The sequence below is a fragment of the Neopsephotus bourkii genome, unplaced genomic scaffold, assembly GCF_033783945.1.
Source record: "Neopsephotus bourkii isolate Nb327-2 ecotype Australia unplaced genomic scaffold, CSIRO-AGI_Nbou_v1 NB_1749, whole genome shotgun sequence".
NCBI classification, from domain to species: domain Eukaryota; kingdom Metazoa; phylum Chordata; class Aves; order Psittaciformes; family Psittacidae; genus Neopsephotus; species Neopsephotus bourkii.
This window is the reverse complement of record NW_026902223.1, coordinates 6,531,920-6,556,212: the sequence shown is the minus strand read 5'-3', so window position 1 is coordinate 6,556,212 and position 24,293 is coordinate 6,531,920. Positions and strand designations below refer to the sequence as shown.

The window sequence follows — 24,293 nt, the reverse complement described above, 5'->3', positions numbered from 1 at the left end:
GGTATCATGGAGTCTCTTCCAAATCCCTTCTGCCTCTCACACAAAGCAGATTAAGACTTCATCTACCAGCTCACATCCGATTGAGAACATTTGGATTGGGTTTGTTTTAATCAGAAATTTCATCCTAGCATAAAAACCCTTTTCCTCAAAGATTTATCAGGACAAACCTCAAAGAGATTGTTTTAACAAGAGCTTGCTTCCAAACAAGAATATCCTGCATTGTTATTGTGCCTCAGGTTCCATCTATGGTAAAGAGGTGGCCAAGACTCACCTATCCATCTCATGAGGGATGTCATGATTTGAAGGTACTTGGTCTTCTGCACATTGAAGAAGGTGAAAGGACCCAGGAGGAGAGTGAATGCCACCTGGAAGCACAACAGAAAACACACAGGTTAAACCCCTGAAATTCTGTTTGCAAGATGAATTTACCACTAAAACAAAGCCTGCCTTCCAAGTTCACCTCCAGACATGCCTCCCTGTCATGGACCTTGCTTTGCTGCTTAATTTTACAGCTAAGTTGGCTGAGACACAGCGGGTCAAGCAAGCTGCTTGGTATCAAGAGAACATGCCTTGGGCATGAATAGAGCACAGGATCCTCTTGGCTCTCAGCCTCTTCCTATCACTGCTCCAGTACTCCTTTACTGACATATTTCAGTACAAGCTCTCAGTGCAGCCTTATGGAACATTAAATATTAAACTGAGGCCTCTTTGTAAGGGTTTTGATCAGTTTAGGTCTGAATAGCAATAGCCATGACCAGACGGCTCACATTAACACTGAGCAGCTTGTCCCAAGCTCAACAGCAACAGAGCCAGGTCTGCCTGGAAGACATTGACTTCCCCACACTAAGTTGCTTGTTTTACAGCAGGAAGCTGCAGCATAACAGTTAAGCTGTTTACTCGGAAGCTGAAAACCTGTGCAAAGTGAGGGGAAAGATAAAGATAAGAACAAACTTCACTCAGTGTGGAAATTAAAGCTACTGCCAATGGAGGCAGATCTTTATTCGCTGCCCTCTTAAGATGTATATGAAGAGAACAGCATTTCTTAGCAAGTTCATCTCTGCCCAGGCACCAAGCACTCGAGCTTCAGTCAGAGGGGAAAAGGCTTTACTGCAGGAAGGTAACAGACCTTGACTGAGGTCTGAACGTGACCTGAGAGAAGCTACTTGTGACAGGGAGACAAAATGGGTGTTAGAGAAGAGAGCCCTGCCTGTCATCAGTGGGATGCCAGGGGCTAGCAATATACTGACAGATCCAAAAGCTGTAAGCAAGCAGTACTGAGAAAGTCACAGCACACACAGTATAGATTTGTTGAGCATCTCGAAGGGATTTTTGAAGACAAATATTCAACATTAATATTTACACATTGCTCTTTTCCATGACTTCTTCATGGAGTTCAAGAAAAGGTGTCACCAGAAGGGAAGAACTGGGACTCAAAGGGGCAGGCAGCAGAGCCTCAAGGTCTCTGTCGACCCCAGCAGAGTCAGCCACAGAACAGAATCCAAGCTATTTTAAGCCTGGTACAACCCCAAGAAACCTTTTTTGAGACAGTTTCAGGATATCTGCAAGGCAAATTGGCAATGCCTCGCATCACAAGTGTTCTCAGACAACCAAAGCAAACCCAGAAGGGGGCCAGAGGAGAGAACCCTTGGTTTCACACGTCGCTCAGTGAAGACGTATTCTGATCTGAGGCCATCATTTACACCCAGTGTTGGCTTTTTGGCGTGGAGGTGGGGAGGGCAGGGGAAAGAGGGACAGAAAGCATGCACAGAATTCAGATCTGTGAAGAACTGAGGGTCCTTGGAGGAAATGCTGAAATCAAACAGAATACGACATCACAGACACAACTGGCAAGAGTAAGAGCTTAACAGATAAAACACTTGCAGAGTTACACAGAACCAAACCAGCTTTTTACTCTTCCTCTTGCTCCTTTCTTCTAAACCAGAGCTTAACTCCACTCTCCTGCTACCCTCTCCAGCTCTCCAAGACTGCTACTCCATCCTTGGATAGTGCACAAACCTCAAAGGACTAAAGAGGGATTTAGGTCAAGGACCCAGAGTAAACCAAAGGCGATGCCTACTCTCTTACTGGAAATTATTCTTGAGTTTGTGACTAATCTCTCTCAACATCCTCTCCCAACACACACACTCTGCTCAACAGAGCTTCCCTTCAAATCACGTTAATAGCTCATGCGTCAGAAAGAGCCGAAACAAAAAGAGACAGACGAAGGATGGTGATGATTAAGGGACAGGTGTCTTCTGCAAATGAGAATGCACCAGAACCGATTGGCAAAACAGCATCTCAAATCATGGCCAGGATTGACACAAGATCACTGAGCACCAAAGCAGCTGGGTCTGAAACATGGATTTGTCTTAAAGCAGCGAGAAAAGAGCTGTGTTAAAGTGGATTTGGGGCTCAGATGTTGAAAAGCATCAAAAGCATTCTTAGGTGCTGGAAGAACATGGGTCTCCTACATGCTGCCCAACATCTGCTAATGAAGCTGAAAGAACACCTCTGGATGTTACACTCTGTTTTCTGCAGTTATTCTCCAGTATTGAAGGTAGCTTAAACAACTAAATCCATTCAGCATCTCTTTCAACTCTCTTCCTCTTCTTCTGTGGGCTTTACTGCTCAGCTTATGGGGAAGAGATACCCTCCCATCCTTTAAGATGATCAGTGTCTTGTGTTCTTAACAAGATCCTGGAGCAGGTCCAAAGGAACCAAGTGACAGATGAATTCAAGTGCAATACAAATTTATTACCTTTCGCACTTGATGCCCATTAGTGATCCAAGACGGATATCCATGGATCAATATAAACAATGCTAAGGCCTGCAATGAGATGACTTGCCCTACTTTGCAGGGATTTGTGCCAACTACTATAAAGAAGGGAAGCCACAGCACACACGCTGGACTGCTTGAGAGGAGAAAGGCAAGGCAGAAAAGGACAGCAAGCAGCAGAGGAACATCACTTTGATAGGAAATGGTGCACAGCTGTACAGGATTGAGCACAGGTCAGGGAACAGGGGTCAGTTCCTCAACAACAGCCACGACACGAGGCAGAAGAACTCAGTCCCTGCATTGGAGCTAATCTCACTGTCAACCCTCAGAAGAGCTCCAAGGCCAGGAAGCCTATTTAAAAACACATCCCCAAAAGGATGAGAAGAGACCACAATGCTTAGAAGGAGGATGCCTACTTTCTCTGCCTTGCTGTGCCAGACATCTAAATGCTCTTCTGACCCATTAAGTTCATTAGTTTCCTAACTTCTCCCTAAGGAAGAAGTAAGCCCAAATAAGATCCTCAGACACACACCAAACTCTCCACCTGATGTTTTCCAAGCTCATCTCCCCTAGAGGGATACAATTTAAAGTGCTTCATTACACACTTAATTCAAACACTCTAAAACCGCACCAGTCAGCCCTGCCAGAAATCAAACACGCAGAGCTCCAGCACATCTAAAAGCTCCTCCAGGTTTTCCAGTTCACCTCTAGAGCCAGCTGAGATGTTCTCAAGGAGTCTATCATTCCCTTCCTAAGAGAAGAGGCAGAATGAGCCAAGTCTGCTTTGATTAAAGGTTTTTCTATTAGTGGTTTCCTATTAGAAACAAGCACGCCTATGTGGTTGATTCATTGCTAAACTTCAGGTAAGGGAATCCTCCCTTCAGCTAAGGAGGATCAGATCTACCCAGTGTTTATGTTCAGAGGATGGCACAGAGAAACCTTTACTGTGTTCCCTAATGTCAATCCAAGCTCCTCCATTAAACAGAGTCAGACAAAGTGCCAGACTTACTACAGAGGGTATATGCAGAACCCACACACATAAAATCAATGGAACAGACACAAAACACTTTAGTTTTATCTTCCTTTCTCATGCTGTAAACCAGCATAAAGATCCAGCACACAGTCACTAAAAAAACCCCAGAGTTTTTCTCACTTATAGTGACATTTCCAGTCAGAAAAATAGAAGGCAGCAAGCACAGAGGAAAGAACAGCAGCTTGTCACCCTGAATCACACTCTTCTCTGCAGGCCAGTAGGAGCCACAAGCATCACATCAGCTTGCTCAACCTCTGGCAGGGTCTTCAGATCCATTCCCCTCACCAAGCCAAGCCACAGCAGCACAGGCACCAAGGTTTGGGATCTACTCTGGGTTGGCAACTCAGGTGACACCACTTCCCCAGCCTCTGCACCCATCAGCTCTTGGTATTTCAAAGCATAAAGCAGGCTGGTCAACTCAAGTCTTTTTGCCACAGGGTGAAACAAGCAAACCATTGCCTGGAATATATTTATATATATATTTATCTAAAAGTGTATTCTATTAAAGCTCTTCTGTTAAAACTTGGTTACATAAGGTTATGTATTGGCTTATCTTAAAAAAGCAAAAGTACAACCACATGTTTATAGGACATCTGGCTGGGTTTATCAGCTTAGCTTCAGCCAAGAGGACCACCAAGAGAGCTCTCAACCACTAAGTGACAGCCAGCTAATGCCAAGAGCCTCTCAGACCATACAAACATGCTTTAAGCCAGTCAGAGGGGTGTATTGACCGAACAGGTTCTTTATTGGCTTGAAGGGTCTATCTATCACTCTGAACCAGTACAGTTCAATAGCTTTCATCTGCTTCCCAGCATGCTGCTTCCACAGAAAAATGCCAGTACGGCTCAGGAAGCACAATTAGCATCCCAAACAGAGCTGATTCACATATTAGATGCAGCAGTTACAGCATTATGGCCAGTGCCTGCATACATTTGCAAGAGGGCCATCTGAAAAGCAGCTTCATTCATAACTGTCATCGGAACTTGGTTATTTTCATGCTCCACAGACTCATCGGTAAGAATTGCATCCGTCTTTGGCATTTGCTGAGTAGTGAATTAAAACCAGGAGCTACTGTTTCTTGTTGATTCAGAGCCTGGGAATTTTCAGACAGGCTGAGGAGAAGCAGCGTAGTTACCTGAGCAAAGTGAGACCATAAGGATAAACCTTGTTAAACACATAAAATACACCAGGAGCAGAGCAAAAAGAGTTTGAGAGTTTAATATATGTATTTATGTGGCACAGGGCTATCACAGCAATGCAAAGCTAATAAATATCAGCCATTAAGGCAAGGATATGTTTTAATGCGAAGATGGTAAAGCAGTCTTGTCACTCCTTAAATATCTCCCTTTGGACTGAGGCCCCAGCCACCCTTCCTTTTCCTCTCCTCCCACCCTTCCTCATCCTCATTCACAACCAGAACTCACCCCAGACTAAATCCTTCCTTGGAGGCTCTCGCTTCCCCTTGGTAGAAGAAATACCAATATCTCAGATTAACTTCATTTTAGGATAGCATCAACTCCACTTCTGCAGATATTGATGTTCACCACTGTTGAGCAGTAGTACCCCTCTCCCATGAGACAGAGTACAGCAAATAACCCTCCTCTAACAGGAAGCAAGCTGACATTTAAAGAGAAAGCTACTGATTTAACAAAATGGATCACTCCCTTTAGTAGACTTTGGCTGGAAAGTTGAGGGTTGAGTGCTTTATACAGGGCTGTGCAGCATTCCCACAGCAAAGCAGGATACCGACAAGAAGACAGGAGCTTGACTGAACAAGCACCTCCCAGAGGAAGCTTTGCTTGATTCAATGCTCAGATACAAGGAAAGTCTCCTTGAGCAGGGTAGGATGAAGCAGACATTTCATACATGCTGTCAGGAGTGGCAATGCTGACACCCGTTCTGCTTCTGCAGGAGGTCCCTGAGCTCAGAGCTATTTCACAACCCAGATGAGCACCAGGAGGGAGAGACAAAACCATCCAACAAAACCTGGCTGTACATGGACACAGAGCAAACAAGATGTCAGGAGAACCAGGGACTGGCTGCTCTATTCCCACCTCAGCTGCTCTCCTCTAGAGTGTGTCTAAAGAGATGTCTAGAAAAGAAAAAGCCAAACTTGATTTACCAGCACTGACACAGGTCAGAGGTTTTATTTCTGGCTGGAAGCTTGAACCAGACATCATCTTCGGTAGAGTAATTTCTTGTGTTTCTATTCACATCCTTGAGGAATTTTTAGGGGTGACTTTGGAGAGAAATATTAAACACAAGGTGATTTCCCCACTCCCATTTGGGATTCGTAGGTAAAGGAAGCAGAGCATTATAACATTTCAGAGCTACCTGCATTCCCTGATAGCATCTCTGCACCGACTTCAATTGGTGGCAAGTGCTGTGCTACCAGCAACAGCCTCCAGTTGCTCGTGCCAGGGCTTCAGTGCTTTTCAGCTAAAACACAGCAAGAGAGAAGGGTCTCAAGTGCAATGTGGTGCCCTCTCTACCATCTCTCCTCCCCTTCACTTGGGTGACAAGGCCACGCTTCTCTCCTGCATGAGCTCATATCTCATGCTAGAGAGCCAGATGGCACAGGAGTGAAGGCGGCGATCCAAGCTTTCGCTGGTAAAGCTTTACCCCTTGCAGTGGGCAGCACAAATATAAATCCATGAGAGGAGCAGGATTGCTCAGGAAGGAGCATTTTGGAGAGCTGAAACAAAAACCCAAGTAAAGCTGAAGATCCACAGTGTCTTAAGGCTGGAGACAGGACTATGGCAGAGGCCGTGCTGATAGGCAGCAAGTTATCAGCAAACAAGCTATTATGAAGCTCTTAAGAGTTGGTTGGAAAGAGATAAACCAGCCAGGGAACAAGGACTGCTCAACAGAAGTTGAAGGCAAGAGGAAATTTAACCTCCAGGTCCCCTGTAGAGTCAAGAAGTCACAATGAAGGGAGGAGGCAACCGCCAGACATCCCACAAGGAGTATTTATAGATAAAGAAACAAGGGCAGTTCCACTTTGAGTACAGCAGGCATCTGCTACCACAGCAGCTCCAGTAATTAACATGCTGCTCTCAGGACACCTGGCAGAGGTTTAGAGTCATAACTCACATGAAGCACATTGCTGGCACCAAGGAGCCCTCACCCATCTCCCTCCCCAGTGCCTTCAGGCAGGGAGGAGATAGCCTCCAAGAACTAAGAACTCCGAGGTGTCAATCACACCATATTGCTTGGTGTCATCAGCAAACCTGCATCAATCCCACTGCCCATGTATCAAAGATGCTGAACAGCACTGGTCCCAGTACTGACCCCTTAGGAACACCACTTGTCACCAGTCTCCACTTGGACATCAAGCTGTTGACTGCAACACTTTCAGTACAACCATCCAACTAATTCCTGATCCAGAGTGGTCCACTTGTCAAATCCATGTCTCTCCAGTTTGAAGACAAGGAAGTTATATGGAACAGCATCAAATGCCCAGGTAGATAACATCTACTGCTCTTTCCTTACACACCAATGCTGTAGCCCTGTTGTAAAGGGTATCCCCAAAGCTACTGACTTTAACTGGATCTAGAGATTTCTAAAGGCTCTAATCCAGCACCAGCTTTGGATTTTGTCTGCCCATCAGCTAAACAAGTGTACTTGTCCCAGTGGATGTCCTTGCAAGTTATGATCTTGCTGGGCATTCAATATACCCAGAAGCTCCATATGAAGCCCTGGAAAGCCAAGGCAGTCCAGAAGGGTGCTGCTCTCCTCTCCCCATCCTGACTCAGGCCTGCAGCCTGCTGTGGAGCTGACCCATCTCAGAGCACCAGAACTTTCCACTTGAGAAAGAACACCCTGCAAAACTAGTGGTTCTTCCTGTTAAAGCAAAGCAACCCAGGCAGAAGTGATTTCAGAAAGTCATTCAGAGCACGGATTGCAGTCCCTGGCACACCTGGGGAGTGCAGGACCACAGCCAGCAGCAAGCTTGCACTCTCTGGGGTAAACACACTTCCATTATCATTTTTCACAACAAGAGAAAGATGGAGGCCAGCAATAACCCCGAGGTGACTGGTATCTAATTTTTCATCATTGGAGTGTTTATGGCACAGCCATTTGCAGTATCTTGTAATCACTTTGCTGCCTCCTTGACCCCTGGCTCCCCCTTATCCTGCATCTCCTAATTGCATCTGAACAAGCAGGAGGGAAGCAGCAAAGTGGATAGAGATGCAGGAGAGCTGAATGGCTGCTTTGTGGTACTTGGAAGGACAGCAGAGGAGCTGCAGAGCCAGGGCTGGCTGTACTCACTGCCACCAGGTTGCTTTGACCTCCCAGAGGCTATGGAAAAGGAGCCTGACACTGGGTAACCCGGAGGAGTTGTTCCTCACCTCCCCAATTTATTAGCATGATATGAGAGATTAACGGGTTCCCTCCAAAGTGTGAGGGTATCATCATTATACACAGGCACTGACCACGATTCCTGCATATTCATAGCCTCTCTTGGCAACTACAACAGCACTGACATGGTCTACAGAAGCCCCTGGGAGAGACAGCACAAAGTGAGGGAGACATGGACCAGCATGACACAGATGCACTGAGGGCCCTGCAAACACACCAAGCTACAGACTGCCAGGCTTAGGAGCTACTTGGGTTCAGCAAGGCTGACTGCTCCTGAAGGCCACTAACCCCTTGTCTGCCATCACACATAGCACCTCCACCACTAATCAGCTGTTTTCCATTTAATTTTCCCCATACAAACATCTCAGTTGAGTTTCACACAATTCCTGGAGGATACAGCTTCAGGACAGCATCATTCCATTCACTATGTCACAGGCAGGATTTGCCTTGAAGCAAAGAAATGTCCCACACTTTGTAAATACCTTGCAGCAGCACCAAAGCAAGAGATCAAGCCTCATAGCCTGGGGTTACCAGTGTGCCTGCTTGCTCCCAGCCTCCTTCCTTTGGCTCCCCAGTACAACACACACCAAATTGGTGCAACAGGCTTCGGAGATCAGCTCTGCCTGAGAGCATTATATCGACTTCAACTTACAAGATAAATCCCAGCTGCATTATTTGTATTTATAGTCCTGCTTACAGAAGCATGAGCCACATGTGGGATTTGCTGATGTAGTCCAAAAATACACATTTTTGGATAAGAGTGTCAGTGATCTCACCCAGACAGAAAGCACAATTTAGGAGGATGTTAGGAAGTTGCAGACTTATTTCGGAGTTTGCCCAGGGCTCTTTCCTCCACAGCCTCTGGTAAGGTTCAGATGGGCACTGACTGCACAGTTCTGCAGCCCTGGTGCTTCCCACCTGTATAGTAGGGAGCTAATGATGATTTCAGGGGAGGAGAGACCAAGAGTACTGTGTTAGTGGTGGAAAATGCTGATGAGGCAGGCAGGCAGCAAGGTCAGACCTCTGTTTAAAGCCAAAACTGGTGGGAAAGCACTAAACTAAGTACTAGGAAATATGCTGCTGAGATAAAGGCTTGTATTGCACCTCCCAGGGCAGTGCTCAGCTGACTTAACAGGTCTCCAACTGTGGTTTCCAGGATGCTGTCGCTACCACTGCCCAGAATAACACTGCACAGGGGGAAATGCATTTATTACTTATGAAATGAAAGGTCTGCGAGCCTGCTGAAACAGTTGAGTCAAAGAAAGGGATTTGGGGAGGTTCTTTTTAAGCCTTTACAGCTTGGAGTGGTGAGTGGGTGATCACAAAGAGATATCTGTTCTGACACCTGCCCGGTTTGGGAGAGATTGGTTTCCAAGAGAAAGAGAACAGTGTCAGCTTTGGTGCCTTGCTGCCCAAGTGAGCTTACTCCAGAGGACAGCTTTACTTAGGCAAAGAAGCAGTACAGCCTCCCAGCCTTGCTGAGCAGCAGGGGCTGTACTTGGAGCCCAGTAAACACCACTTGAGAGCTCATTCCTGTAGGACATGCACAAAAGCAAACAGAGATACACCTACAGCCACTTCTCTGCCCAATTCACATAGCTGCCTTGCTTTGTGCCCACCACCCATCACCACATAAAAATCAAGCACTGAAGTGTGCAGGACACTCTTCTAATGGGGAAACCAAGTGCCCCTTAACTCACCAATGGCCCGTCACATCAGCCACCTTGCTTCGGTTAAGGGCTGATGCCTGCAGCACATCTGGCCAGGCACACAACCAACAGCACCTTTCCCTTCTGTGCAGCCCTTGCCAACAACTGGAGGGGGCAGAGAGGAAGCACTGGCCCTTTGGAAAAGCTCAGCATCCAAGTGACAGAGTAACCCAAGCTTTGCTTAAGGAAAGAAAACACTTCTCAGCTCTGCAGAAAACACATTCCTGTCCCCTGCACTATTGATTTTCCAGTGAAGAGACAAGCTAATCCTTTAAAGTTAGCAACTGTGAGACCATGGATTGAAGCAGCTTCACTACTGCACCAGAGACTGACTTCTACCCAGCCCTAGCAGCAGGGAGCCTTGCCTTCTGGCTGATCTTTCTTTGACTCAAAATGCCATCAACTACAAGGAAAACAAGGTAAAAATCACACACCAGAAGCTGAGCTCCTGCTCTTAGGTCACTACTACAAGTTTATATCCTACTTTGCAACACTGCACTTGTCTGCCTCTCTTTTAGCAAGGAAAAAAGTCTTACTCCCAAGGATAGTTATTAGGTGAAGTTCCTTTTGCATTAGGAAACACAAGGGGTGTGGGAAGCTCCCAAAGAGCTGGTTTAATCTCTCACAGGCATATGACAAGTGAGCAATCGAAAGAATTTATTGACAAGCCCACAGGAGAAGAATGAACGGGGATGAACAAGGCAGGATTTATGCCATATTAACAAGGCTGTGTGCCAATTGCTACCTTATTAGTTTCACAATAAAGCAAGCTGAGAATTGCCTTCCCGTCCCAGACACCATTTATTTGACATGAACTCGGCTCCTGTCCTTCTTCAGCCACTTCAGAGCAAAGCAGCAATTAATACACCTTACTTTTTGGGAGCTGACTTAGATAAGAGGTATGAGAAGACTCCAATGAGCCCCTGAGACTGGGCTTTTAGCCAAGCAAAGCTGTATTTCAGAGGCACCTGTAACAAACAGTTAGGGCTACTGATATTTATGTTTAATGCAGTACTAATTCCTCTCTTGCCACAGCAGTAGCTCAAAACTCAGGTGCCTGTACATACAGAAATGGTATAATATTCTGGAGCTTTGAGAGGCTTTTCCCCCTCTTTTGAAGGCTTGCAGAAGCAGCAGCTGCCTTTTTCTGCTGCATTTGTTTCTATTTCTATACGAGCATCATAATAAAACACATCAGAGCATTTGTGTTAAGATAACGCAGTATCTTTGGCAAGGAAGTCTTACCAGGAATAACTTCTTACAGGATATGCAGGGTGACATGCTAATAGTGCCCCAGTCCTGCTGCATCCTTACTGCAAAGCTGGGGGAACCTGGAACATAACAATGCTACAGTTTATGTGATTTATTTAAGCAAGATGATGGCTTCACACCAGCAGATGTGAAGGTCCTATCAGCTTCTCTGGCTCACCCTGGGAGCCCAGGGCAAGCACCTCAAACCTTTCTGATTGATGAGTGTGAAATGAGCCCTCCCTGCTCCTGAAGCAGGTACCTTCCCACCACCAGTTCTCAAGGTCCCTAGACACTGAGACCTGTAAGAATAAATATCCAGGAGACAGCAGCTGTGACCCATTTATTACCGGATGCTGCTGCAGGGCACAGCTGAGGAAGGCAGGGCAGAGGAAAAGCACTTGCTGCAGAGGGAACAAGAGGAGCAAACCCGGGTGTCCTTGGAAGAAGTGCTCTGCTGGCAGCACTGCTCCAGCTCTTTCTCTCCAACTCCCAGTTAGCAAGAGACAGCTTAGATGTAGCATGGATGTTCAAACACTGCCATGGGGGCTCCCATCAGATCACTGGTGGAAGGTTAATAAATAAAAGACAAACAAAAAACAAAACACAAAAAAAGCCCACAGAAACCAAAAGGCAAGCACAGAGAGGCTACAAGAGTCTCATGCACTGAACAAGCCCATCAAACTCCCCTAGAGCAGGCAACTGTATTTGGAAAGATGCATTTTGATAGCAAACACCACAGGTACCTTTAACCCAGAGCAGGGGGTACACGCAGCACAGTGAGGAAGGACAAATGCTGAGGAGGGAAGCAGAGCACGTACACCAGCAGCACAGAGCACAGCCCTACAGCCGACGAGGGCCGGGAGAGCAGCACCGCACGGAGGCGGTCGGGATCTACATCAACACTTATCAGTTCAGCCTTTGCATTTGCTGGCACTGAGCAATTGTATGTGTGTCCTCAGACTACCTCCTCACCCCCCTGCACAGCCTCCTGCAGCCACAGCCCGGCCCTGCTCTGGTCACTGGGTATTGTGATCAGAGCATCGGGCCAGGGTGACATTGTCCCCTCCTGAAGAGGAATGGAAAGCGCCTGCAAGCCTGCTCGTTTTATTCACTGCACAAGCACGTTTCCAACTGGGATAATCTCCATTAAACCATCTGCGCTCCCATCTTCGCTCGGCCCGCACCCGCTGGGCTGCCCGCGATGCTGCAGCATCTGTGAACCGGCAAAAGCGGATGCCGCGTCCCTTTCCCAATCAGCTAAAAACCCAGCAGAGACTCAGACAGAACAGATGCACTTGGTAGCTTTGACACACTACAGAGCCAGGCTACCAGGAGTACCTGTGCCAGTGCCTCTTCTGAAAGGCGTACGGCTCCCCCTGATAGTTTAAAGCCATTTCCTTTCCATCGTGGGAAGGCACCATGCCCCAAACTGCCAGAAGAGGAGGGCTGAGATTTTAGCTACATTGGCTGCCCTGGTGCAGAAGAGAAGCACTGTGTGCCAGGTCATGAATGCATTTTGGATCAGACATTCCAAATGGCTCTTGATCCCCAGGATTTAATCTCATATTTATCTCATAGCTGCTTTCTAGAAACAGGGACTATCATGTCACATTCCTGCATCACTGGAACAGAGACAAAAAAGCGTTATGATGAAAGATCTGAAACTTCAATCCACTCCCCATAGCCTACACAGAAGACGCCAAACCAACCTTACAGCAAGCTGATAAAACAACTTGGATTGAAGCATGAATTCGGCACGCAGAAAACTTGACCCTGTCCTTAGCATTGCCATCGAGACAGCCAAGGCACTTGGGAGTCACTTCAGTTGTTGAGGACATGACAGCATGGGGAGAGATCTGAAGCAAAGATAGAAAGCCATCGATCCGCTTTAACGGTAATCAGTGCTTGCCTTCAACAAGGTCGCAGGGCCATCTAACACATGCCTTTCTTCCAGCCAGTTTGCCCTGCATGGTCTTGCCCTCAAAGGCAAGGAACAGCAGTGTCTGGGTTCAGCTGTAACAGTGATTTTCCTCCTTCCTAGTAGCTGGTGCAGTGCTGTGTTTTGGATTTAGTCTGAGGATAACACTGATGGTTTAGTTGTTGCTCAATGCTGCTTACTCTCATCAAGGACCTTTCAGTCTCTTATGCTCTGACAGTGAGGAAAGGCGCAGGAAGCCGGGAGGGAGCACAGCCAGGACAAAGGGGTATTCCATAACACATCACATCATGCCCAGGATATATACTGGGGGGAATCACCCAGAAGGACCAGGTCACTGCTCAGGTCAGGCTGGGTGACCGTCGGTGGGTGGTGAGCAATTGTATTGTGCATCACTTGTCTTTATTGTTTTTCCCTTCCCCTTTTATATTATTTCCCCTTGTTATTTCCCTTATTACTATTATTAGTAATACTTTTATATTGTACTTCAGTTACTGGAATATTCAGATCTCAACTTACAGGATTTTACTCCTACATTCCCAAAGAAGAGGCAAATATTAGGAGCAAATGATGGCACAAGAGTGAAAACCTGTTTCAGTATTTCCTGCACTTGCCTTCACTTATTTGTTTTGCAAGCCTTTATTTTACAAGGCAATTTACAAACAAGCAGCAAGACAACCATTTGTTCAGACAAAGGTTAATAGGGGCCTAGTGGTCTCTGAAGACTCTGCAGTCACGCTTAGGTGTGAGATTTTGGAGTAGCAATAAAGATGCTGCTCAGACAAGCAAGCCTCAAGAGAAGAATTTAATCTGTCTAAATATTCTCATTATGTACAGAGTTTTCAGCTTCCATTCACAGTGATCAGAGCAGACACAGCTTCCAGAGGCCTTTTTGGACAATAAAGCGTGAAATAGGATTTTTACATCAGTCATTATGCCCCTTTCCACCTCCAGCTCAAAGAGTCAATGTTTGAAATGGGTTTTTGTTGAAAAGAGCAGTGCTGGGGGAGAAAGAGTCGACAGGAGGAAAGCAGCACAGACCTTTGGCAGACCGGTGGTACTTGGCAAAGAGAGCTCCCATTGGCACCATTTTCCAGAAAACCTCAAATAGATTATTTCTCCTTACAAGTCCAAAAAAAGGCTTTCTGTGGGGTCATGCACAGAGTTAAGAAATGTAGCACTACGTCCGCAGATGTGCTTCACTGTAGTGTGCAAGAGGTTCTAGTTACATGCCCCCCATCTTGCTCCTAAAAGTCACTTAGACCTAAATACATCACTAAGATGAGGTGAGAAAACTAGAGGCGGACATCTAGGACAAAAGGACTGATCCAAAAACTCAGCTGCTTTCTTTTGGGATCACAGTGTCCATCTGTCCCCTTGCCAGAGGGGAACATAGTCTGCAAAAAGAGACCTTGTTTGTCCACTGGAACATAGAACCTGAATTATGCCAACAAGCAAGCATTCAAAAAGTAAAGAAGCCAAGAAAACAGAGCAAGTTCTCAATGGATATGATCTCCTGGGATCAAGAGAACAGCTATGCTCCTGACGCATCTCACCCCTCCTCATTTTCATGTTGCCTTTTCCCCTTCAGACAGGCAGGTTTCAGCTTTTCTTGCATGTTTAAAACTCCACTTCTACACAGAAGAAGCTTGGATAAAATTTTTAGAGATAATTACAGTGTTTTGCTATTAAATCTTTTGCTTGAAGTCAAGCAACTTCCTACCCCCATCCTCTCACCTCCAGGTTACTCTCAAAGTGTAAGAGCTCAAAGTACTGCTCACCAGTTCACACTGCTAACAGGACAGGGAACATATTAATCAGCACAGTCACTGCACAGGCAGCCCAGACCTGAAGCCAGCATCAGTACTATGGTCTGCATGTTTGATAATCCCTCTCAAGGGAAGCCATCATCATCACTGTTTTCTAGAGAATAAAACGGAGTGGGACCAGCAGAGCTGGAGGTAGAACAAATCCCAGTTTACTCCCATACCCATCCAGGAAGAAGCATTAGAGACCTTAGCAGAAAAGCACAACTTGGAGGTAATGCCAACACCCAGCAGGGTCCTGAAAATAGTGAATGTGGGAATCACCCCCCTCCAGTAACCCACCACAGACTGGTATGTTCCAGTATCTGAAGAGGGCCTATAAGGACACCAGAGAGGGGCTCTTCATCAGGGATTGCAGTGACAGGACAAGAGGTGATGGGTTTAAACTTAAACAGGGGAAGTTCAGGTTAGATAAAAGGAAGAAGTTCTTTATTGTGAGGGTGGTGAGGCGCTGGCATGGGGTGCCCAAAGTGGTGAATGCTCCATCCCTGGCAGTGTTCAGTGTTCAAGGCCAGGCTGGACAGAGCCTTGGGTGACATGGTCTAGCGTGAGGTGTCCCTGCCCATGGCAGGGGGTTGGAAGTGGATGATCTTCGGGCCCTTTCCAACCCGAACCATTCTATGGTTCTGTGTTCTCCCCAGAACAATCCCTGTCTATGCCTAAGAGGAGCAGGAGAAAAGCACCAAACCACTCATCTCAATTCCTGAGCAGTGAAGGATTAACCACTACCAAAGCCTTTGCAGATATTTATTCTCCAAAGCCATACGAGCAGACAGGCAGAGGGAAAAGCTCCTCTGAGAGCTATGTACACAGGCAGCAAGTCTAATGCTTACACAGCCTTCATTTATTTTTTTCCCAAGTCCTAAAAACAATTATCTTCATGAATTATAGACATAATATCCGAGAGATGCAGGCAGTAATTAATGTCTGTCTGCCTTTTCTGACTAGCTCCTTCTGCTGGGTCAGAGAGAGTTATTGAAATGCAGGAAGGAAATCTTCCATCTCCTGGAAGTTTTAAAGAAACAGACTAAGACACAATTTAATAAAGCAATAATATTTCTCTTCAATAATTAACTAGGCTTTGACAGTCACTAATATCCCGAGGCCCAGCTCTTCCTTTTGCAATAACGCTGGGACAAGTGCACTCAAGGATGTGATCCCCTGAATGACTAAAATGGACTAACTGCAAAATTGCTTTGGATACCTCCTACCCCTCGATTTCTCTGCACACACATGGCCATAGTCATTCTTTTTCCCTAGAATTCTCACTGAGACCCTTAACAGAAGCCACACCATGCAGCACCTGAACACCTCCCTCTTCTCCCTTTGCCCTACTAACATCTGTCTTCAGGGATGAGCACTCAACCATCCCCAAGCTCAGGAGAAGCAGTTTATCATCCTTTGGGAAAAACCTTGGTTTCACAACAGAACCACAGCAATAGACAATGCTAAACTAGACAAAGCTATTGCTAAAGCAGCATACAGCACTGGACAATGTTTAAGTTGGTTGTTCCACCATCTCTCATGAAGCAGATTCTCTTGCAGCATAAACAGTTTGATTCACAAAAAGGATGCACTCAAGAGAGTATAATATACTCCAGTCTATTGACAACAATTACCTCCAAGCAACAATTACTTAGCCAGCCACTGGAAAATATCCCACCCTTTGGCATGTACATATCACCTGCTTAAGCAATATAAAACTACACAACAGTAAGACAGAACTCGGCTTAAACTCAATCATTCTGATGGCCACCAAATTAAAACACAGCCATGTCACCAAGAATAAGGAGGGGGTCTGTGGCCAAAAATGTCAGACTGAACTAAGAGTTTCACACCTCTGTTGTTCACTTGAGTCACATTATCTCTATAGGAAAAAAATTCCTTTCCACTAGAAGCAAAGTTTCAATGGGAATAATGGTGACCCCAGTTTCAGAAACTCACCAGATACAGTCTGTAAGCATCGATCCGTCGAATTGGCCCCCAGCACTTGTCTGTATCGTTGTACTTTGTGCCATCTCCAACACTGCAAGAATGGTTGCCAGTGGCACTGCTGGGAAAGGAGGGAGAAACAAAAGACAGTCATTCACTCCTAGTAGATGATTTCCCCTCTCCTGCATTCAGGACAGAAGAATGATCAGAAGCCTGAAGTGTCCATTCCTCCTCTCCCCTGTCCTTTCATTTTCAAGGCTAACAGAGCAAGTCACCGAGTACCATACGCTGAAAGGCAAAGTCCTGAATTGCCTCCAGTCACTTATAAGCTTGGTCATTTGGTCATCAAACCAGAAGTTAAGGTCACTGCAGTTTTCCATTCCCAAGTCATGAGTTCAAATCCAGCCCAGATTTGATCAAACCAATCACTTTCATTATCTGTTTTGTTGAGAAAGGAACTGGGCTCAGTCCAGAGCTAAGTCCATGTAATGCCATCACTCACTGGTCACAGCCTTGGTAAGCATCACACCTCTCTTACCCAAAGAGACAGAGAAGCTAAAATCCTGCACACAGAACTGCAATCTAACTACTGAGCAACAAGTCCCATGTCTGCAGGTGTTGAAGCTGCAAGTACTTCACACCTGAGGACTCATCTGAAATCAGGTCAGCTGCTTTTCAGGCAGGCAGCAGGCACTCAGGTGGCGAACATAAACCAGCTTCATCTTCCCATCCACAAGTGATGCTGAGCTGTCTCCACTCCATTCTTCAGAAAGCAGAGCTGATCCCAGTCACCCATCAAATCCAAAAGTCTGCTCTTTCCTGTGTTAGCACACAACCCCGCAGCAGTAAGTGCACTTACCAGGTCACTTGCATGAGAGAGACTGGTACAGCTGCTGCGTAGATTGCCAGGTCTCCATAGAGGTAGATGATTATGCAGAAATAGAAGAGGTTGACACCCACTGCAGGAAAAGGAAATATTGTACAGGCAGCAGAGCACTTTAAATACAGCAAATGAAGTCTTTGAGAATACATCACCATTTGCCTCTATAGTTTACTTCTTTCTGCAACAAACTGCACCCAAGGGTCACATCAGCAGCTCAGGGGACTTAGCCAGAACACAGGAACTGACAGGACACGAGGTGCCTCAAAGCTCAACTCTGCCTCCTTCAACACTTCTTAGCCCTGACACTAGACTCTCTGGTTCAAGCCCCTGTTCCAGTCACTGGTCAAGACCAGCAGGTCTCAAGTCATCTGCCAGATGAAGCTGTCAACATGGAAGAGCTGCAGGCAAACATCTAGCTGATGCTCACAGACCTGGTGTCAGCACAGCTTGACAAACAGTGAAATGGAGAGAAGAGCCTTTAGTGTCTGCTGATTCCAAACCCTCTGTCTGCCAACCTGCAGGACCTTCACAGCAGAGATTTGGCTCTGCACAGCTCAGGTTCCACAGGATTGAAATGGAGCTGCCCTGGGAGATGCTTTAGCATCAACTGCTTGAGCCAAGGTTCAAACCTGCAAAGCCCTTTTATCCTATTGCTGCGGTGTTCACTGTTCCTGCCCCTGACTGTTTTCTTTATTGCTTTAAAACCTTGCTTTGTGTTCACCTGTGAGATCAGAAAAAGTCTTACACAAGTTAACTGTGTGGACAGAACAGCCTTCATGGGGCAAACCAAGACAGTGCTGTGGAGGGAGAAAATCTGCAGGGACAGAGAAACACTTGATGAGTCCCTTGGATTCCTTTTTTCCAAGCAACTCAGTATAAATCTCATCAAGAAAGAGCAAACTGGAACTTATTTTAGTTCAGAGACAGGCGAGCTACAAAAATACAGAAGAGAAAAGCCTCGGATGTGTTTCATTTAGGAAGTTGACATTGATGGAAAATAGCTCAAGGAACCTGTCCACACTTTGAAGTTGTGATGCCACCTGATGCTTAATCCTAATGCAGCTTGAGCAAATCAGTTCTCCTCCTCCAGCTTTGCATGTGACAACTATCAAACAAGGGCAGCAGTGCTGCAGGAATGCAGAGAAATATCTCCACAGTGCTTGGATGCCCTTAAGTTTTACCATCACACTGTCCCTGGATCTCTGCATGTCAGGAAGCATTAATAGTCATTCTTCTTTGTTTAAATAAATCACTCAATATGCTGAACCTAAAAAAAGGCTCTATTGGGAAAGCAGCAATAAAACTTCCCTGCTTCTGTAGAGCCACACACTAAGCCAGGATTTTAGAGTTGTTCCTTGTTTGAACAGACAAATGGAGATGTTATAGAAATTGTCAGATCATTTCATGCTGTTCCCCCTTGTTCTCTTCCTCTGCAAGAGATTTAAGATGGTTTCAGAGTTAAGGAGTCTCTGTGTTGTTCTGAATGTGGCAACAAATGACCTACCAGTAGTTCTGTACAATTTCCCACTGAAAAGGGTTGAAGGTTATAACAAATATAAAGCATAGAACAGAAGCTGCAAGACACCCTGAAGCACAGGGTTATACACACACAGATAGTCTGCTTTGGGATGTGCTACTCATCTCAGGTAACACCCCCCCAAAAAAGTAAGTCTAACATGACCAGCTAAGCCCCACCAGCACCATCCCATACCCACCAGCACACACTGTATCCCCGTTCCAGTGCAGGCTTCTCTGTGGGAAGTCCAAGTGACATTCCTCTCCCAGTCTCCTCCTCTCAAATGCAGGAAGACTTTAGCATCAGTTCTTTTATAAACTGCCTCTGACCCTCCCTGATCAATACTTTCATTACTGGACACAAAATGGGCAAGAATAAAAGAAAATCAATGACTTCCTGTGAGGAAACAGCATGGTAAATGTGCCTAGAATCCATCACCATAATAAATCACTGCTTGGTCCCAGAAGAAAGCACCCAACATTGCACCTTAAAAAAGCAAGCAGTTCTTCGGAGCCAGCTCTTTGAAAGAGCACACAAACCATCACGGGCTAAACCGAAGTCAGCTCCCTTTAAGAGAACAGACAGTTTGAAATTGAGATTTATCCCCAGCTTACCTCCCAGGACTGCAGATTCAACTGCTGTCAGGTTCTTGAAAATAAAAATCAGTCAAGAGAAAGCAGCAGAGAACTCGTTGGAAATCAGAGGCTTTGAGGTCTCCTGCAAAGCTTTTCACCAGCTATTCCCCCCCACGTGAAGGCTGTAAAGCCCTCAAACACCCCAGATTTGGATTTTTGCTTTGTATACCATGAGCAAAAACCCACCCAGACACTGAGTAGCTGTGAAACTGCAGAGGTTGGTGCCTGGAACCAGGACTTCTCCAGTACAGCCTGCTTTCTTGGCACTAAGCAGGACTGGTCACTGACAAACTGCCCTTACTGAGTGCCTTTCTGTACAACCATCACCTCAGCAAGGATCTGCAGAGGGAGGTACTTCACTTGTTTCTTTGCAACCACCGCTCAGCAGACCAGAGGGTGTCTCTGAACAGCAACAGACTAGGGATGGAGCCTCATTGCTGAGCACAGAGGATGGGAAAGCAGCAGAGGAGTTACAGATGCCTTAGACCCTTTGCTGGGTGCACCTCATCTTATTTGGAAACCACAAGTTGTTTCATAGAATCAGTAGTATCCCAGACTGGTTTGGGTTGGAATGGACCTTAAAGCTCGTCCAGCTCCAACTCCCTGTCATGGGCAGGGACACCTTCCACTAGAGCAGCTTGCTCCAAGCCTCATTCAACCTGGACTTGATGATGGTTTCAAGCCATAGACTGCTGTTCCAGCTGCCTTCCTGCAAAAGGATTCATCCCTTTCCCCTGGAGAGGATCCACAACACAGAAATCAGATAACTCTGGCTAAAGCAACATTAAGACAAAGGATTAAGAATTAGAGTCCTAAGCAGTTTATACCACTTAGCTAAAGCGTACATCAGTGCCTGACAGAGGACGTGTATTTCCAGCACCCTCTACAGGCTGAGCAGCTCCCAGCAGCAAGGACTAGAAGGCAACCCCTGGCTGGCTTTGGGGAGTGGTAACCACCTCCCCTGTGAAGCACATACAAAGCAGGAGCCTTCTGTGGGAGCTCTCTGCCTCCTGTGATCCTGCCCTCCTGCAGATTAAAAGGCTTCTACAGCTGAATCCTCAGCAGTACTGCTAAGACCCGATACACAGTGCTTACTCAAAGCACTTCCCAAATATCACTCCCCAAAGGATGAACAATAGACAGGGAAGTGTTCACATTGGCAAAGCACATAAGCAAGAAAGCTTGCCTAAAGTCAGAGCAACCCAGTACTCAAGCACCAAGACATTCCTAGTCCTGTTTTGGACCAACCCCAGTCTCCAACCCACACTCAGGCCACGTCACCTCTCCTGTGACCAGAAAAGTGGCAGCCTGATCCCACGTGGATAATTTTGACAGTCCTAAGCGAGTTAAATCTACAAAGGCCCAGAAGAGACATGCAGGGAAATGAAAAAGTTGTTTTTTTTTTCCAATTGGACTTTTAAATCAGAAATAATCTAGTTCAAAGACTCCTCACTTTAATCCCAGCTGTCCTTCAAAGGCAATGGACTTACACAGGCATAAAGCTGATGTAATGCAGTGGAAAAACCCAGCCCATCGTGACTTTGTGAAGTGGTCAGTGAGCAAGAGAAAATGTCACTTTCCACAAGAAATGGGGCCTGACAGGCTCAAAACTGCACAGCCATTGTGTCTCTGATGGTTTCCTGGCCCTGCACAGCATTTCAAATTGGTTTACAAGTTTCAGGATACCCAACATTGCAGTTTGCATTTCTATCACATGCAGCACTGGATATGGCTTTATTGCAGTACAGTTACAAGTTTGTTCCCTGGCATACAGGAGACATTTAAAAGCAATAAGACAAGACAGCTACCTATCAACTGCACACCTTTCAGTCCTTCACATCCCAGCAGCTCTCCTGGTGACTCCCCAGACACAAGCAATTCTCAGAAGCTCTCCCCAGAAGTGTCTCTCCTTCAGACTGATGCAGGGTCCAGGGCAGCCCAAAGACCTTGTTCTCAAATGCTACAGCCAAGATGGAGCTAGTGAATTCTACAGCTGGGCTCTACTGCTTTAGGCAGTGGAGATCAGAGGACAGATGCACTTCAAAGTTAGATTAAGGGCAGTCAGAAAACCATCGACTTACACATATCTGTCTCAAGGAACTGGACCCATAACCTGCAGTATTTTGGCTAGTTCCACTACACCACAGTGCCCTCCCCTTCACGCAGGTTCAGGCCACATGGCCTATAAATCATTTACTTTGTGGAAACACCACACAGGGGGATGAAGGCAGCCCACAGAGAGAAGAAATGTCACTTTAGGGTGGAATCATCACAAACTCAGGATGTAAACCCACAGTGCGAAGCACGCAAAGTAGGGGAAAGCCATACACACACGTGCCAGAGGACCTGAAGGGACTGCTGAAAACACGAGTTACTCACCTTTGTTGAAGAACATGGAAGCCATCTGGCCCATTTCCACCCTCTCAGTAATTTCAAAGATATTGGGGGAGCCACGTCTCTCTGCAAGTTAAAACAAGAAGTGTTTCAACCCTTCAGTAAGCCCTGAGGCCAGATTAAAGACACTCAGGAAGCTCTAGCAACAATTTGAAGGACAGTGTGTACGACTCACACCTGCAGTCACTGGTTCAATTACTCTGCTGAAGCTAGTTTAAAAGTGTTTCAAAAATAAGATGTTCTCATCTTAGTGACCTACAAAGAAGAGATCTTTATCAGACTGAAAAAGGCAAAGTGAATTCTCAATGAGTCTTATCTTGCAAGTGCTAAGGACTGTGGGAGGGAGGTAAGCATGTGGAATTAAGGGTGAAATGGACAGAAGAGTCCTTCCTGTTCCACTTGCTGGAGCCCACTGGGACACAGTCTGCAGACAAGAGATCTCAGACACAGTGAAAGCATGAAGCAGGTACTTACGAACTGACAGGATAGGTCGTGTCTCTGCTCGCTCGTAGCCGTCTTGGAGGAGAACATCAGTGTCAGATACACCAGAGGAAGAATCCTCATCCTCATCATCCTCCTGGAAGAGAAGCCCAGATCCCTCTGCTGAGATGTCTGTTACCCACATTACTGGCTGCCATGGTCTGACTCCCAGAAACTCAAAGGAATGTGCCAAACAGGGATGGGCAGGACGTGCAAGCAAAGGCAAAGGCAGGAAGCCTTGGCCCAGGGTTTGGATGCTGCAGGGAGCAGAAATGAGGTCTGTCTCCCAACTCTAACCCACTAATGTACAGGCAGGGATCCAAATGAATGCAAACAATGCCTCATGCTGATCCAGAAAAGCCACTAAAGACAGGATCCAAAAAGCCATAGGTAAGTTTTACAGCAAGAAAATACTTCAGGACTATCCATTTCCTGGGATACAGCCCAAGTGACAGCAAGGATGTGCCAGCCTGTCCCAGTTAAATGACCCAAGATCAGTAAGGATTTATAGACCTCAGTACACTCCAAATGGCACCAATATATTGGCTGCCACCTCTCCACATTCACTGAGCAGCGCTTCTGGGCAAGGAGAGCACAACCAGTTAAGAAATGAGAACAACACAAGAGGTTTTTCAAAGCAGGAGCAGAAAATCCTGTCTTTAATGAGCAACCCCACAGGGAACTAACAGCCCTATTTCATATGGCAAAGTTAAGTACAGCAGAAATTTACTCCTTTAGAGTTACTAATGAGGCAAAGATGCAGAGGAATCTCATGCAAGTCCTACATGCTAGAAGAAGAAGAGAAAGCCCACACAAACCTTGCGTTTCTCCATTCTCTTCCATCGCAGCTGGGCATTTGCAGCAGCCATGGCTTCCACCACAAAGGTTGTAGTCATATAACTGGAGAGAGAAACTCAATTGGCATCAATAATAATCCAGAACTGTCACAAAAGGGAGATGAACAATTATTCCCGTCTGTAAGAGCAAACAAACCAGGACAACCCTTCCACCTGCTCCACACACACACTGCATTGCTGGTACAGTGTTTCATCTCTGCTGCTCCCTCCTGTTCTTCAGATGAAGGCATCACGCAGACAACAGAAAGCAGCAGAACACAACATGCCTTCAGATATAAGAAGACACTTTAAGTGTCTGTAAGGCACCTTCCTACTGGGCTGAGAAAGGCAAGAGGACTTCCCCATTTGTTAGAAAGCAAGCTTCCTTCCTCTTATTAGGGTCAAGGACAAACACAGTACTATGCTGAAGCTTATCTGTTAGGGCCTGTGGCAAAGGTACTACAGTCCAGTAAAGAATCTTACAATTGGCATCAGAAGCAAAGCAGCAATCCAAAAGCAAGGAGTAGATCATACGTGTATGCAAATACACTTTGCTGGAGGCCAGGGGAAAAGCTGTCCAGCAAGACAGAGAGAACCACTAATGGGAGGAGTATCATTACCTCAGCTAAAAGCAGTCCTTTAATACACAAGCAAACTAACCAACCTTACATTAACCTTATTTTAAGCTTTAAAGTGGTTTCTCACTGCTTCAGGAACCAGACTC

General features: G+C 46.1%; 1 protein-coding gene across 8 annotated transcripts in view; it reads right to left on the bottom strand.

Moving 5' to 3' along the window:
• The window catches only part of TMEM104 (transmembrane protein 104), a 41,362-nt gene that overhangs the window by 12,474 nt on the left and 4,595 nt on the right, over positions 1–24,293 (bottom strand). For 2 of the 8 annotated variants that reach the window (XM_061377237.1, XM_061377239.1), the window contains 8 exons: positions 23,552–23,633; positions 22,728–22,830; positions 22,239–22,319; positions 19,424–19,502; positions 17,685–17,784; positions 16,838–16,946; positions 11,126–11,211; positions 272–365 (listed from right to left, as the gene is read on the bottom strand). In XM_061377237.1, coding sequence (XP_061233221.1) covers positions 272–365; positions 11,126–11,211; positions 16,838–16,946; positions 17,685–17,784; positions 19,424–19,502; positions 22,239–22,319; positions 22,728–22,830; positions 23,552–23,633 — 734 coding nt within the window. The remainder of the gene's footprint in view (positions 1–271; positions 366–11,125; positions 11,212–16,837; positions 16,947–17,684; positions 17,785–19,423; positions 19,503–22,238; positions 22,320–22,727; positions 22,831–23,551; positions 23,634–24,293) is intronic. The other 6 variants (XM_061377245.1, XM_061377243.1, XM_061377238.1 and 3 more) reach the window with 5 other exon arrangements.